This window comes from Catharus ustulatus, chromosome 22, assembly GCF_009819885.2.
Source record: "Catharus ustulatus isolate bCatUst1 chromosome 22, bCatUst1.pri.v2, whole genome shotgun sequence".
Classification (NCBI taxonomy): domain Eukaryota; kingdom Metazoa; phylum Chordata; class Aves; order Passeriformes; family Turdidae; genus Catharus; species Catharus ustulatus.
Genome location: NC_046242.1, coordinates 8,135,225 through 8,152,431, shown reverse-complemented (window position 1 = coordinate 8,152,431; position 17,207 = coordinate 8,135,225). Strand labels below are relative to the sequence as shown.

The 17,207-nt window shown below is 40.6% G+C and overlaps 1 protein-coding gene across 2 annotated transcripts in view; it reads right to left on the bottom strand.

Annotated features, from left to right (window-relative positions):
* The window catches only part of GTF2I (general transcription factor IIi), an 85,911-nt gene that overhangs the window by 50,416 nt on the left and 18,288 nt on the right, over positions 1-17,207 (bottom strand). For both annotated transcript variants that reach the window (XM_042779897.1, XM_033078016.1), the window contains exons 7-13: positions 16,835-16,892; positions 16,103-16,146; positions 14,990-15,007; positions 14,832-14,906; positions 7,992-8,048; positions 6,456-6,521; positions 4,626-4,733 (exon numbers count right to left, since the gene is read on the bottom strand). In XM_042779897.1, the coding sequence (XP_042635831.1) occupies positions 4,626-4,733; positions 6,456-6,521; positions 7,992-8,048; positions 14,832-14,906; positions 14,990-15,007; positions 16,103-16,146; positions 16,835-16,892 (426 nt within the window). The remainder of the gene's footprint in view (positions 1-4,625; positions 4,734-6,455; positions 6,522-7,991; positions 8,049-14,831; positions 14,907-14,989; positions 15,008-16,102; positions 16,147-16,834; positions 16,893-17,207) is intronic.

Below are 17,207 nucleotides of genomic sequence, written 5' to 3'. Positions count from 1 at the left end.
AGTCTGGGAGATGTTGGCCTTTCCTAACTATCCTAGCTTGGCCTACCTGTTCAACCCCAGAACCATAAATCACGGCAGATTTATGGCCTACATGGAGTACTGATGTAGTACACTGTTATCAGAATGACAAAAACATGCACTGAAACACGGAGATCTTAGGCTGCTCTATTATCAGAAACTGCAGAAATTGGTATGGGAGAGCTTCAATCAACAGATAACTCTGAGTTACTGAAATCCCAGAATGCAGACGGGTTATCCTCGTGATATTTGTGAAATTATTACTGCAACTCTGTTAAAACTAACCTTGTCTTTTCAGTGAGCTGTGGATTTTGACAGGATTGTTTATTGGAGAGACTCAAAGCTCTTTGTGTGAATGTAGTGTCCTCCTGCATACTGGTCACACAGCAAGGTCTAAATTCTTCAACAGAAATGCTGATATATTGTGTGATGGGTAAAACTTGCCATGTGCGATGTACACTCCCTTTCCAGGAATTTCAATTTTTAAGTCTGACTGCACTGAATTAATACTGATTCTTTGCTCAGTTATAATGATGCTAGCTGTTATCATGAAAATTAGAAACTTAAATACCTGGTAGAATATTTTCAAGTTGGTAGCCCAAAAGTACCATTTACCACTATGTGGCTAATGATTTAGTTTGTGGACAGGAAGGTTCATGTTTGTAAGATACAGTGTCCCCTTAGACAATTTAGGAGATCACTCGTTGGAAATATTTTGGGTGGATAATAATGGAATAGCAATTAACTCAATCCCAGTGTCAGCACATTGCATGATTCACAACAATTACTGGGAGCAATTAGCTGGGTCATAAATCATGCATTTCTTTGCCCACTTGAAGGCAAACCTTGAGCTTTATCTGCAGCAGCTATTTGGGAATTAGATACAATTAGCTAACAACTTTCCACTGTAAAAGCTGACAGAATTGTGTTAGCTTTGCCTGTTCACTTGGTTTTTGTCCTGTGGACTCACAGCTGGTCTGCGGGCCAGAGAGGGTTACTGAATCAGGGTTATTTCTGAAAGGTAGTCTATCAATTCTATCTGTTGGTCTGGAGACTGAGAAAAAGAGGAAGAAGGAGATAAGCAGAAGAAAACTCGCGCTGGAAAAAGTATTTGAAGAAAAGCCTTGGGAAAAACAGAGGCGCAGATGGGTTTTACCCCAATGAACATTATGTTGATCTATTGTAACCAATGAACAAAGTGTAAACTTTGTAGAGGGTATGAAAGACAGCTGGTTGTTGTAATAAAGGGGTATTAGCCTTCTGAAATGTAGTGTGTCTATATGTTCTGTCCACCTCTACAGGAACATTATCCCACAGCTTTAATAAGGTAATTTTATTGTGAATCTTCGCCATGAAGAAACATGTGACAGCATTTCGGAGAGGTACAGCTATTTAGTGATTGTCCTGGGGTGACGTTATGGTGCTTGTATCCCCAGCCGTGTGTTCTGTTTATGCCTGGTATTATGTTCTGTGCTTTCAGAACTAACTCTGAAAGTGAAAGCTTGTTTTGTCTGCTTATCAGTTGGCTCCCCTCCCCCATTATCTGCGCTTGGGGGAGGCTACGTTTGCTGGCTCTGGCTGGCTTTTGCTTGCTGGCTTTGGCTTTGCTTGCTTTTTACTTAGTTTAGTTAGGCAGCCCAATTTCTTTCCCTGGACTGTTTTGGTTTTCTTTTTTTTTTTTTCTTTCAGTCTTTCCCTTTCCTGAATACCAATCTGAACCTGTTCTGGACCGGGACCTGGGAAACACCAAGGTACACCAGGAGTCTGCAATTTGTGATCTGCAGCAGTCATCCCCAGCACCAGAGACCAATAACTGGCTGACCACTTGCAGGAGAGACTTTCTGAGTTTGTCATCCTCTCAGAGCGGTGAAAAAGTTTTTTTGTCATTTGGGGCTGTTCATTTTCTCTTCTTGCATTGGGGAGTGTTTTGTTTGTTAAATAAACAGATTTTTTCCACTTCTCCTCTGAGAAAATACTTCCCGAACCCGGTGGAGGGGGGAGGAGTCGTGGGGGTTTCGTTTTCTGGGGGCTCCTTCCGGAGGTTTTCCCCAAATTTGCCCTAAACTACGACAGTGATTCAAGTGTAGGTATTCTTCCTTGCTGTGTATAAACTGAAATTGGACTTGATATCAAAACAGCTTCAGTACACTGATGTACCATAAGTTTAGTAAACAGTAGCTCATGCCATTCATGACTTTGTAGCTGTTTATATACAAGTGTCAGTCGTACACACCCACTAACTTAACCAAGTTACTCCTGAAAACTCATGGCAGTATTATATACAGTAATTTCATGACCATAAGGCGCACCAGACTATAAGGTGCAGTTCCAGGTTCGGGGGAAAATTTTAGTCAAAAGGGTGCACCTTATAGTCGTGAAATCACTGTAACTGGGCTCTTGATGTTTTAGCCTTAAATATTTCCAGTAATTTCATGACTATAAGGTGCACACTTTTGACTAAAATTTTCCCCCGAACCCGGAACTGCACCTTATAGTCCGGTGCACCTTACATAATGGACAAAGTTGCAAAATTTGCCAAACTGGAAGTGTGAGCCGCAATGGGGGTGCGGTGCCGCGGGAGCACCGAGTCGCGAGGGCGGGCGGGAGCGGGTGGCCGCAGCCAGCAGGAGCCACATGGGGAGGGAGGGAGCCAGCTCCTGCCCCGGTCTCTGCCTCCACATGGGGAGGGAGGGAGCTTCCGCCGGCCCTGGCCCAGGCACGGGGGTGACAAAAAGCCAGGTGGCGCCAGCCAGCGCCAGGCAGGAGTGCCTGGGTGCACAGCAGTTGCGGTCGCCGGCCAGGGGAAGCCGGGACCCACGGCCGCGCGGTAGTAGCCAGGAGCTGCGCGAGCTGGTGCTGGGGGCAGGCGGGAGTGCAGGGGTCCACAGTACGGGGAGGGCACCTGGGGCTGTGTTTAAAGGCTATGCCAATCTGTGAAAAATGTTTGCAAATTGAGCACCTGCCAGTAATTCATTACTTTGTTGCACATGGCGCAGTTCCTCGCTGCAAAAAAAAAGTGTGAGTCGTGAGCCGAGCCACGAGGGGGGGCAGTGCCACGGGAGCACCAAGCCGTGACGGGGGCAGGAGCGGCCAGCCCCCAGCCAGGGGCGGCCGCACGGGCTGAGAGGGACCGCCTGGCGCCCAGCCAGCAGCAGCCACATGCGGAGAGAGGGAGCGGGCAGCAGGAGCCGCACAGGGAGAGAGGGAGTGGGCAGCGCCACGTCGCTCCGAGCCGCAGATGGTCCCAAGCCGCTGTCGCCCCAAGCCCCACCTCGCCAGCCGGCGCGGAGGCGGGCGGGAGTGCCAGGCCCTGAGCACGGGGAGGGCGCTTGGGGCTGCATTTAAAGGCTACGCCAATCTGTGAAAAATGTTTGCAAATTGAGCACCTGGCAGTAAACTCCACGATCACGGGATTCCGTTACTAATTCCATTACTAATTACTTTGTTACATGCGGCACGGATTTTCGCGGCAAAAAAAAGTGCACCTTATAGTCCAGTGCGCCTTATATAATGTACAAAGTTGCAGAATTTGCCGACTCCCAGAGGTGTGCCTTAAAGTCCAGTGCGTCTTATGGTCGTGAAATTACTGTATATCCCATTACCTTTAATATTCCAAGCTCAACTCTATTGTACAGGCAACCTCGAAAAGTTGTCTTACCACCTGCAAACCCAGCAGCTTTGAAGTGCAATTTGCCAAGATATACACCACAGTAACTTGTTTGAGTAAAGCTGGAATTCAAAATACTCTGAGCAAAGTTATGGTTACACCAGAAAAATCCTGACTATTAATGCATACTTCCAAAAACATTTGCACTTAGCATGAGCTATTCGCAAAACTGTATTATGCAAAATCACAACTTATTTGCCACACCTTTATAATCCCTCCAGCAAATTCATGATGCTATTTCAGTTACAAATCAGTTGTTTGCTTGCATATTGTTCATTGAGGTTTAACTGTTGTATGACAAATTTTTAGTAACTTTCTTATAATGATGGAGCCAAAATGATTTAAATTCTGTTGTACCTGGAACTTTTGAAGGAACACTCTCAGCTCTGACTTTTCTTAAATTTAAGTGATGTATACTTTCAGTTTTGTTATGTTTCAATTCTGTACAGTTTAAGTGATGTTTTAAGATATTCCTGATTGCACAGAATCTTATAAAAGCACAGATTAATGTGTCCACAAACCAAACCAAACCGAAGAATTAAAGAGAGGTATAGGATCACAAAAAATCCCAGGAAAAGAATCTTTCATCAGAGTAAACTGAAGTGCATGGATGAGTTGCTGTGGAGAACTCACAACATAATGGATCATGAAAGAACACATCCAGAGGATCCCAGATTCCTATGTGTCTATTTATGTCATCCCATCAAATAACAAAAAACCAGGGGAAGGCTATGATAATTCTTGTACTACTGCAATGCCTACACAGAGCACATGGCTCTTAAATAAACTTCCAAAAACGTTGTATATCTTCTGGTTTTTAGCTTCCTTAATTCTGTTAAAAAGGTTCTCAGTGATCATTTGATGTGACAGCACAAAATTATCCAAAACCTTTTCATAAAACAATACTGGTACATAAAATCATATTTAATTTTCATCTTACCAAAACTGAAATCTTCTGCTGTTCTACTCCCAATACTGGAAGCTTCATTAGCTGACTCACTGCTCTTCTGTCTCTTTTCAGGGGGTAGGTAGTCATCATCATCATCATCTTTAAGAAACAAAAAGAAACCAACATCACAGGTTTTATGTCCAGGGAACACATGTGCAGCACTGGAACTGCTTTGAACTACAAAACTGTAACAGAAATAAGGAATTGTGCTTATGAGGGCACCAAATTTTGCAACAAATTACTTATCTCAGTAACTTCAAAAAGCTCCTGTTCTTATCTGTGAAGGAACAACTTGTTCCTTCAAAAAGGCCAGTGAAAAGAACAAGATAACAAAAAAGCAAAGCTCCTTCTGTACTTCCTAAGGAAAACACCATTGTCTCCAGAAACATGGCTGCACATCACATGATGTGCAACAGCAAGAGGAATCACAAAATAAATTGCGCAAATAGGGACTACTTTTTTTTATCTAACTGGAAGTAATATCATCCAACTAGCACATCTCAAAACACAGTACCTAAGATTTGTCTTGAAGAACTCAAATGTTCTAGACCCACATCCCAAGGAGGGTAAAACTAATGGGGGCCAATGAAATTCATCAAACAGGTCAACTCTGCCTTAAACACACACACAACTGGACAGAACAGCAAACCTAGCAACCTGTCAGAGAGCTGCTACTTAGCCACTCACTTCCCAGTCCATCCCTATCTCCCTTATGGCTCTCAGCTTTTTAGACATCCCAGACACCAACACCTCCAACCTCAGAAAAAACAAATGGTTAGAGCACACAAAGAAAAGTAATGGTTGGAGCAGACAAAGAAAACTAATTTCACATATAGAAAAACATGCAACCACAGACTAATGGTATGGATTACTTAGTAAAAATATTATAATATATATGTCAATATCTTGTACCTATACAGTTCTGTTATACTCTGACAGATAAGACCTTTTCAGAACACTTAATTTTGTGGTAAAGGCCTTTACACATACACAGAACTTAATGACTTCTCTCACATAAATGTTTCTGTGGAGGTAATGTTGAAGCTCTTTCCATGCTGCAATGTAAAATGGTGAAGCTAATGCCAGAAGTGTCCACTTTATCCCAAATACCCTGCCTACTTTCTAAACTGCTGATTGGGTGCTCTTAATCTAATTTCACAAGCAAGTACTGCAAAAGCCAATCTCAGCAGGGTTTTAAAGCAGTTACAGCACACTCATTCACAAATACAAGAAACATAAATGACCTCATACCAAGATCCTTGCATGAGAACAGCAGGGACACTGATCAGCAGCTTCACAGACATGTAGATGACAAAGGGAGGTGCTACATGTACAGGTTTCTATCTCATAGTTATCAATATCAGACATGAACCTTGAGGTTTCACTTACACCACTGGCAACACAGCCTTTCTGTTCTGCTACCACCCTTCCCAGAAGCCAGTGCTAACTACAAATGTCACACATATAACTACAGTGAGTTTGTAAAGCAATGTGCTCTCCACAATGAATCAATGGTAGAACATCTGGTCCATTCCATGAGCATTATACATTGTCAACACTACGAAAATATGCAAAAGATGCAATTTGCTGTCTGGCATCATTTCAAAACAAGCCAAATAAATCCCATGTGCTTCAGTGTATTCTGGATTTCTAATACTTCCCCCAATCAGGTTCATTTACCAGGCATTTCACAACCCAAACTACAGTCCACACTGGCACACAATTCTCTTCTTTCAGTGCCCAAGTAATGCTGGCTACCGAAGACACATTTTAGATATAAGAATGGTCAACCAGTTGAAATCAATGACCAGAGGAACTGACCTTCACTAGTGACTTCAGGCTCAGAATCTGAACCTATTTCTGGCATGTCATGCTGCTGGGAGAAATCTGAAAGGGAAAAACAGGACTGCTGAGTGATGGACACAGACAACATTTTCAACCAAACACTCCATGCCTTTGCATTTAAACCAACATTGTCAAAGAAGCCCCTTGCACTCACAGCAGGCAACAAAAACAGAAGCAAAGATTTGTTCCCATGAGCCTTTCAGCAATTCCACACAAAGGCAAGGAGGTGAGGGTTTCACTGGATAAACTGCACGTGCAGCTGTGCACAGTGGTGCTATGACCGAAGGAAATTTCATGATCTTAGCACTGTAGGGTTAATACAATCTAAGTATTTTCACCTCTCTTACCCACAATTACTGAAAATATAAACAAAGGCTGCATGTCCCCATATTATACATTTTTCTTACCATCTCTACAGACTCATGGTTACTGCACTGTGATGATTTCCAAAACAGGCTGTAAGGCCAACAGTGAAACATGGGAGAGAAATTCATGATCACATTGCTTTTGTTGGGCCACTGTGCACCCACAAGACAAGCAGGATGAGCCCATCAACACTGGGTGTGAGAAAGAGCAATTGATACTGAACTGCAGCACAGTTAAAGCAAGTGAAGCTAATTGCATCAGAAATTCTATCAAAATGCAGTAGATTATTTTGAAGGAACCTATTTTAATTATTTTGTCAGAGGAAAGCTGGACTTATGCATTTTGAAATGTATCGTCTTTCAGATCTCTCTGTTCCAGTATTAAACCATGCTGATGGTTTCCTTCACAAATGTAAAGTAAAAAGATACCACAGTAAAAATATGTAAGAAATTTTAAACGATTTTTAATCCTTACTATTTAATTCAGGATTTTCACAGGAGAAATTCCACAATTATGTTGTTCACATCAACAACACTCAGAATTCATGATTAAAAAAACATTTAAATCTTATGACAAAATTCATGGTGTTAAATGCCAATTAATATTTCCTAGTCTTTCCAAATGAGCAATCTAGTATTTTTAATTTAAAGAGTTGTAAAAAACTGCACAGTTTTTTTAAAGGCATTTCAACTATTACTGATTTTTGGTAAGGAACTGCTTCCACTAAAACAGACCTCCCATCTACTTTTTTCTTTATGTGTTCATTCACCTGACTCTAAACTGAAAGATATAGTTAAGTTGTAGTCACAATTTATAAAGCAGAGTTTTATTAAACTTTATATGCCATTACAAAACAGACTGAATTTCTTCAAAAATACACCAAATCACACAAACAACTAGTACTTTAGAATGATCAAGTTGATGCTCCTCTTTGAATTTAGAAAGGTTAGAAATTAAGTTCCCATCTATTTGTCTCTCTACTTCGACAGCTGGAAATTAAAGCAACTGTATTTTTCATTTCTGTTCATGTTTAAGTTCCAATACCCTCATTTTTATGGCAAATCAAGTAGCAAAGTTGTGAAAAACAAAACTCAAACATTCAGTTCCTTAAACAGAAGTGATAAAAAATACAAGCAAAAGATCTACCTGTATAACTTTTTCCAGGAGCAATTTCTTCATCTGTCTCTAATATGTTGGAAGGGCCTGCTTGAAAAAAAGAGAGAACAGTTTTTAGGTAGTCTCACAACAAACATGTATTTACAGCCCATAGAAGATTTGGCAAGTAACTTTTCATTTCATATATTATGTGCTCACTTCATATTTTCTATATTGTTGAACTTTGGAAATATTAATTTAAATATTAAAAATTTATAATTCCTTAATTATTTGGTTGAAGACAATAAAAATGCGGTTAATGGTAGCACTGTGCATTTCTTGAACTACTGAATAGTCAAAAGACCTATACTGAACAGCAAGCTTTCAACTAATAAACTAATTTTTAAAAAAGAAATGGTGATGCTTTTACCTTTCTCCAATGACATTTTAATCAGTTGGCTCTTTTTTTCTTTTAATTGAAGTTTATATTCCTAAAATGCATTCTTTGACTTCAAAATTCCTACCTTCATTAAATACATAAATTCATGGGGATTAAAGTACAGTAATTTCATGACCATAAGGCGCACCGGACTATAAGGTGCACCCCCCCAGGAGTCGGCAAAATTCACAACTTTGTAGACCAGATAAGGTGCACTGGACTGTAAGGCGCACTTTTTTTTTTTGCAGCGAGGCTCTGCCCCCAGCTCCCTCCGCGCGGTTGCTGGCCGAGGCCCCGCCTCAATCCAGTAGCCATTGGCCCCCGGGCCTGCCTGTACCCGGCAGGGGCGGTGCCGCGAGCCACCAGGCCCGCCTGTATCCAGCAGGGGTGGTGCCGTGAGCCACCGGGCCCCCCTGGACCCGGCAGCCATGGGCCCCCAGGACCATCTGGCTTTTTTGCATGAAGAAATGAGTCTTGTCTGTTTATATTGTGACAGTCTGTCACAATAGAAAAGTTACTCTTAATTAAAAGGTAATTAAATATTCTAAACTCTATTTCATCTGCACAGTAAGAAAGAAAATACAGTAAAGACTTGTCACAATCATTAAGTATTTCAGCCAACTGAAAGTACATATACAGTATCAAGTAAGTGATAAGTATTAAAGAAAATAATGATGATTAGGTGGTTACAATAATGCTAACTTGAACAGTTCTGCCTAATTTGATTATTCATATTTTCAAAGAGAAACGGCTGTCCTTGGTGTTCCTCAGATTATATCCGGGTAGGAATGCTTGGTTCCTCCCTGGGTGGAGCATCTCACAATGGGATAATGTAATTGTATGAGTCATGTAGTGAAACTTGATGGCCCATTAGCGGAGACAGCCCCCAGAGTTATCAGGGAGTAGTCATGGAGGAGGAAAGGAACACTGCCCCACCTGCTTTTATGAAGATGGTAATAGAATATATACTTTCTATTATATTTTACACTGTAACCTAATTATTCAGCCCCTATTCTATTTTCTATTACCATCTGCATCACAGTCAAATCAACACCTTCCCTAAACTGTTATATTTGTGTGTATATATATACACACATACACACACATAATGAAACCTTATACAGAGTTCTCACTCAGTATTAATTGTCCTTGTGGCACACAATGAGTTTACTCATCTTTCTGCATTACCCACCAAGTGTAACCAGGTCCTTGAGCAAAAACAATTCCATGGATAAGTTGCCTTTGCCTGAGGTGAGACTAATTCAAACAGTCTTTCCTAAAATACAGTAATTTCACAATTACAAGCCGCACCATTTTGACTAATATTTTGGTCCAAACCTGAAGTGCAGCTTATAATCAGGTGTGGCTTGTATATGGACAAAGAACGAAAAATTGCTGTTTTAATTTGGAGGACAGGTGTCTGCTGAGAAAGGCAGGGGCTTCTCTTTGAAATAGAGAATGTAAACCCCCTCCCTCCAAATTATTATTATAATTTTGAAATCAAGGGGCTCTCAGGTAAAAATATGGGAATTAGGAATAACAGTTCTTTACTAGGGAAATTAAAATAGAAATACAGCACTACAAAGAAACAAACTCCAAACCCTGACAAAGTCAGAGTACAACCTGACACCCGTCAGGCAGGGTGGTGGCAGCAGTCCCATTCCATGGTGGCTGCATCTTCCTGCAGTGACAGATGTGGCTCAGTTGGAGCAGTGCTCCTGTACAAGGTGCAGTTTCCCTCCGGAGCTCCAGTGGTGATGTGGAGAAATCCGGTTTTCCTCTGGAGTCCAGTGGAGAAAGGGGCTACCTTAGTGTCCCAAAACCTCTGTTTTTATCTTGGTAAGAAATGTTGGGCTCTTCCCCCTGGCTGGAGCAACTCCCAATGGGATGCAGTAATTTTATCAGTCCCACAGTGGGACTCAATGGCCATGAGCAGAAAATGACTGGCTGGAGGAAGGATGGGTTGTGAAAAGATAAAGAACAATGCCCTGCCTGGTTTCAATGGATGGCCCATTAGCAGAATATCTGCCACAGAGATAAGGATCACTGCCCCCACCCTCAACAGATGGTGATAGAACAGATACCTTTTATCACACCCTGTATTGTAACCCAAGACAGTTGGCAACACCCAGACCTGTGGCTTAGAGTCAGGTGCGGCTTATAATCATGAAATTGCTGTACCTCTCGTGTACCACAGGGACTTCATCTCCATCCACTGTGTGCAAGGGTTCAGACTGGGCAGGACCAGCTCAATTGATGGAGCCTCATGAGCTGACCATCCAGGTGGGCTTTGCTAAATTCAGTTCCCAGTATTTGAAGGTCCCCCCACCAAGTGCCTTCAGGATAGTCTTAAGTAGTCCATTGCACTGTTCAACTTTTCCTGGCAGTGGGTGCATGATAGGGGATGTGATATAGTCATGCCATGTACCCTGGCTCAGGTGTTTATAAGGTTGTTCTTGAATTGAGTCCTGTTGTCTGACTCAATTTTCTCAAGGGTGCCATGCCTCCACAGGACTTGTTTTTCCAGACCTAGGATGGTGTTCCAAGCAGCAGCATGAGGCACAGATTAGCTCTCCAACCATCCAGTAGTGCCTTCCACCATGGTCAGCAGGTAGTTCTTGCATTGGCAGGTTTGGGGAAGGGTGATGTAGTCAATTTACCATGCTTCCCCATACCTGTACTTTGACCATCGTCCACTGTACCACAGAGGCTTCACCCACTTGGCGTGTTTGATCACAGGGCAGGTCTCACAGTTGTGGCTGACCTGTGAGATATTGTCCATATTTAGGCCCATCCCTCAGTCACAAGCCCATTGGTATGTTGCATCTCTGCCCTGATGACCAGAGGAATCATTGGGCCAGCAAGCTAGAAATAATTCTCTTGTGCTGCCAGTCCAGATCCACCTGTGATACTTTCACCTTGGCAGCTCGGTCCGCCTGCTCTTTGTTGTGATGCTTTTCATTAGCCCGACTCTTGGGTACGTGTGCATCCACGTGTTGAACCTTCATGGTCAGTCTCTCTACTCAGGTGGCAACGTCCTGCCAAATCTCAGCAGCCCAGTTGGGTTTCCCTCTGAGCTGCCAGCTGGCCTTTTTCCAGTGATCCATCCAACCTCAGGCAGCATTAGCTACCATCCACGAGTTGGCATAGAGACAGAGCCCTCGGTTACTTCTCTCATTTGGTAATATCCAAAACCAACTGGATGGCTTTAAGTTCCGTGACCTGACTTGATCCACCTTGTCCCTCAGTAGCTTGTGCAAATTGTGTGGGGCTCCATACAGCAGCTTTCCATTTCTGGTTAGCACCTACAATTTGGCAGGAACCATCAGTGAAGAGGGCATATTGTCTTTCAATCTCCAGTAGCTCGTTATATGCTGGGGCTTCCTCGGCACATGTCACTTGCTCATCCTCTATTTCAGAAGATAATCCAAAAGTCTCACCTTCAGGCCAGTTTATAATTTCCAGAATCCCAGGACAATTAGGAGGTTCTATCCAGGCTCATTCTGTGATCAGGATGATCCACTTGGTCCACGTGGTGTAGGTGGCATGATCACACACAGAATCACACACAGAATGACTGGGTTGGAAGAGACCTCCCAAGATCATTGAGTCCAACCCATGCCCTAACATCTAAACCAGACCATGGCACGAGTGCAACATCCAGTCTTTCTTTAAACACATCCAGGGATGGTGACTCCATCACTTCCCCAGGCAGACCAGGGTTTCCTTCTTGTTGGTAGGTGGGGACACAGCGGTGATTTTGATTATCACGATCTGGCAACATCCCTCTTGCCACTTGACTGCTAGAAACTGAATTTCTTCAACAAAATTTCTTGAGCAAATTTCTTGAGCTTTTAGAAGAATCTGGATAACCTCTCCTTTCTCAAAGACTTCCCCTGAAGTTTTAACCTAACACAGAGCACTGACAGAAAACTGCCCCTTGTGTCAACTCTCTGATTCTCTGTCAATACACCCACATGAAGTTTTAGTTGTCTTACTGTGTACTGCTAAAACAATTCTAAATTTAGTAATTCAGTATTAACTCATGGCAACATCCAAATGGTGCAACCTTCTACCAAGATGAGAACATCCACCTACAGATATAATTTTCCCTCTCTGATGAACAGGAAGAATTAATGTGCCACTCGGCACCTTGACTAGCATTACAGATCTTTGATAAGAAGCACTTAGAGAAGAAATATAACCACTAAATTTTATCAGAGAATTAGGATGCCTGAAGCAGATTGTTGTTCTCTACACTTGCTTCCTCTCAGAAATGGTAACCCTGGTTTTTGCTGCAGGTTATTTTTAGCAAAATTTATTATCTTATCCGTTTTCTTTATTTTGTAGCACATCTCTCCAAAGGCAATGTTGGAGCAGACTGTGCCATTCCTCAGGAACACATCTAAGGTTCACTTCTTGTACAGCACCTCCACCCACACAAAACACCTATGTGCCTCCAGAATTTATGGTTCTCTATATATAGCTTGTACAACCTTCGGCTTGAATCAGAGTGGTAGTTATTCAATGAATGAAGGGAAAGCTGCTTTACTTGCCAAGTCAGCACGACTAGACATGAAAGAGCTTACAGCACCCCATCATTTCTACTAATATACTCAGTTCTTGTTTTAAATGCCATTTTGGACAACCACACTGCAGGTGTAAAGGGAGAGTTATTAATTGAGCACCACTTTATCAGAAAGAGATATATACTTCTCTACATCAATAAGAAGATTTAAATTTAGAGTTGTGTGAAAAACAACAGAAACCCCCCCCGTCAAATGTGCTTAGACTTCACTCTGGAAGCACACTGAATAACTTGGATTTTTCAGCTCAAATGCACTGCAGTGCAATGGATACTATTCTGTAAAGAAACTATTTCAGTGTAGACTCTCATCAGGTGGCATTGAGTCACACTGTGAGCTATTGGCCAAATTCTGACATCATTTGTATGTATGAAATGGAAAACCACACTGGGGATGAAAAGCAAAAGGATGAGAAGACGGGGAGTTGGAAGAAGCAATGCTTAGGTTGTCTTCACACCAGTATAAATCATGCCTGTAATTCCTAATTTGCTCAGTCTGTAAGCCTCCAAGGCTGGGCAATCTGCACATATGAAGAGCAGATAATCCTGACACCTTTCCAGTTCTGCACTCAAAGGGTGACACTTTGCTCTGCTATGGTTGATATGTCTCTGAATGATGCTAATGTGTTACTTGAGATATGCCAGGATGAAAATATTGATTCCACAACTCCATAATCAGTTATTAAAGCACATTAGAAAATAGTGTCAAGAATCCTCATGTCTGAATACACACAACATGTTATCTCAATAATGTATAATATTACAAAATGAAGGGATGTGCTGTTTTGCACTTGACTGTTGAACATGTAATTGTCATTGAGAGATGTGTGGCAGCTTGCCCATGTTTCTTTGTACTACTCAATTAACCTAATGACAAATACACACAGGTTGAAACCATAAATTTAAAGTTTTAATTATTTGATATTGCCATTTATCACAATTTCTTAATTATTTTTCATGTCAACATAAATAAAAAACAATTTCTGTTTTCTCCTAGCTGAAGTTAATGTATCACCTGGATACACAGCGATGAGGCAAAGCAACTGGGAGACAACTTAAAACATACACAGAGGTTGAGACATGGGCCTCATAAACATTGTTATGCTTTGTCCACATAATCACAGAATCACCAGGTTGGAAGAGACCTTCAAGATTGAGTCCAACCCATGCCTAACATCTTAATGAAACCATGGCACCAAGTGCCATATCCAGTCTTCTTTTAAACACATCCAGGGATGATGACTCCACCACCTCCTAGGCAGACAATTTCTGTAAAATACTTTTTCCTAATATCCAAGATATTTCCCTTGGGGCAGCTTAAGACTGCCTTTATATAAATAAACCTTTCAATAAGTAAAACCTTTCAATACAATTTTGACATATATTGGTCATTCCTTACAAGAGAAGTGATTGATACACTTCCAATCTATGACCGGAAACATAGAATGGCTGATTATATGATGTACTGCATACAAAAGTTACTGAAACTTTAAACTAAAGAAAACATTCAAGCAGTGCTCTAGAAAGCATCACTGTAAAGGTTTATTTCCTGTTTAACAAAGTCACTGGAGTTATAGGGTCTGCACACTGTACCCTTAGAAAAATACATCAAGCAGTTCAAAAGACTCCTGAAACTTCTTCAGACCAAACACACACATGGGTTTGGGATGAAGTTGTTCTTTAGGTCTTTCGGGTTTCTTCATAATAATGTGAACGATATGCAGCATGGAAATGTTGTATCCTAACAGAGCTAAGTAACTGCATGTTCAATGACCAAAATTTAGTAAAAAGAGATATATGGAGAGATCAACACTTTGGCAATCAATCCTTTCATGAGATAAACACATAGGAAAATTGGTACCATTACCTGAAGCACTGAATTTATAGTAGTTAGGATCATCTGTTTCCTGCTTCATTGTTACTGGCATTTTGGAAGGAATTCCTGTAGAAGCAATGAAGGAATCAAATACGGAAACTAGTAATAAGCAGACTCTTAAAATAAAACAAACACAAAAAAGCACCCACCAAAATCCTCGTTGGTCTCTATTTAAAAAAAAAAAAAAGAAAAAAAAATACACAGTTGTTAGATGAAAACAATGGTAACAAAGTGACCTGCTGGTTTTTTATGTTTCGGTTTGGTCACTCCCAGAAAGGATCTAGGATTAAATAATCTCCCTACAAACTAGGCTTCCCTGCAGATGCTGTCTGATCTGAAGAACACTTTAAAAATGGGCTCCTTCCTCTTTGCATGCTACCAAAGGAAAAAAAATACATTTTATCACTTGTTGTGCTAGAAGTCCTGGAAAAGCTCCTGCTAACTCTTCTGTGAGAATTACTTAAAATGCCTAGAGAGCAGCACTGGGAAGAGTATGGGACTGACTTGGCAAAATATTCAAGTAAATATTTTGTGTATGTCAAGCCGAACATTAAACACGGTGGGTGCCTAAACCACAAAATTAAAGTTGTGAAGCAACAAGAGCAAAAAGCTGGACTACATATAAAATCTTAATTCTACTAGGAAAGTGAGCAGTGCAGCCCAACCCAGTCACCAGTTTATCTCCCAGCACACCTGCAGCCTCACTGGGTTTAATGGGATTACCCATGCTTTCATTTCACAGCACACACTTCAGCATTACTCTGGCACTGATCACAGTGCCTTGGGGAATCATCTGCTACCTGCAGAGTAACTTAGGAACCATCTGGCAATTTTTTAATAACAAATAACATATCTTGTTATTTATGAACTTTTTATTGCTATTTTAGCTAGAAAACTGACATTTTTTCATTTTCAATATTTTAGGAATATTAACAAATAAACCAAGATTTTGCTTCCTGTTAGGGACAAAGACATCTTAAATAAGAACAAAAAGAACCCAACAAAAAAGAGGAATTTCTTCTTCTCTAAATAAATTCAGGCTACAATGTATTACAAATTTCCTCCCTCTTGAAATGGAAGTATTTGGTTAGGGTTCAATATTTGGACAGTTTGAAGGAAAGAAAAGCCTTTCCATCTCACCAAGGATGTCTTTCTGCTACTGTTCTTTTTTGAGCTTTCATTCTTTGCTTCAGTTCAGTCTTCTGAACAGAATCTGACTTTTTTTTTTTTTGTAGCAAATTAAGGAAAAATTTTGAACCTACCTGAATCCTTGTTTGGTTCAGTTTTTACTCGAACAGCAGGACTACTATAAAAATAAACAAATCAAACAGAATTACATTATTAAAAACAAACCTTAGATTTCTCTGAGAAGTACTTCAAGCTTGATAGCTTGTTAAGTAAAATCAATCTCTCAGAATTTTTTCTAAGAAGAATAGAAAATTTTAAAACCTGCATATTGGCTTATCTGTTTTCTCACAAGTGACTTGCCAGCAATCTCCTATTCCTATATTTTTTTGAGGCATACAAAATATTCAGATAAGGTTTGGCATTTAAGGAGAGGCAAATGCAAAAACACATAAAATTGACCCTGTTTTCACATTAACAAATTTTTGATGTACAGTATCTTCATAATTAATTTTAAAAAATCACTTTTTCCAAATTGAGGAGGAGGAAGTAAGCAACATTACATCCGTTCTCCCTCACTGCTGTACCATAAATCATGGTAAATTTATTCTTAACAGACTGTGAATTAAGAACACCCATTGGGCCAATTAAACTGAGGAGAATCTTTGTCATTTGTTTAACTTGTAATAGTTTCCTCACAAATAATAGTCAAAAGAAAGAGAAGATTGATCTGCATGCTTTTTATAATCCCAAGCAAGCAAAAGTTGTTCAAAGGTCAGCTGGGCAGGAAAAGCACATTAAGACAAAAATAACAACATGAAACTAGATGGTTGATTAAAAAAAAAACCAATACATTATTTTAAATTCACCTTTTACATGGAGGTATAACTGGATGTGAAGGATGTGAAGGATTTGTCATATCAGCTCCTGAAAGTTAAAAGACAGTATTTGGATTTCCTGTATTTCTATTTACGTTAAACACAAATTGAAAATGTTACATTGATTTCACAAAGCAAAAGCCTGCTCACATTTTACAAGCATATGTGCATATTTTCCTCATTCACAGATAATGAAAAAGCCCATTAAACTGTACCTAGACACAAACAGCTCGCATTTTTAGAATGCACACTGAAAACCTACCATGTTTTTGATAGAACTATATTATTAACAGAATCTCTGTAATATTCCATCTCAGTCCTCAACCTGAGCATAGGCAACACACCTCTAATTTTACTAATCAAG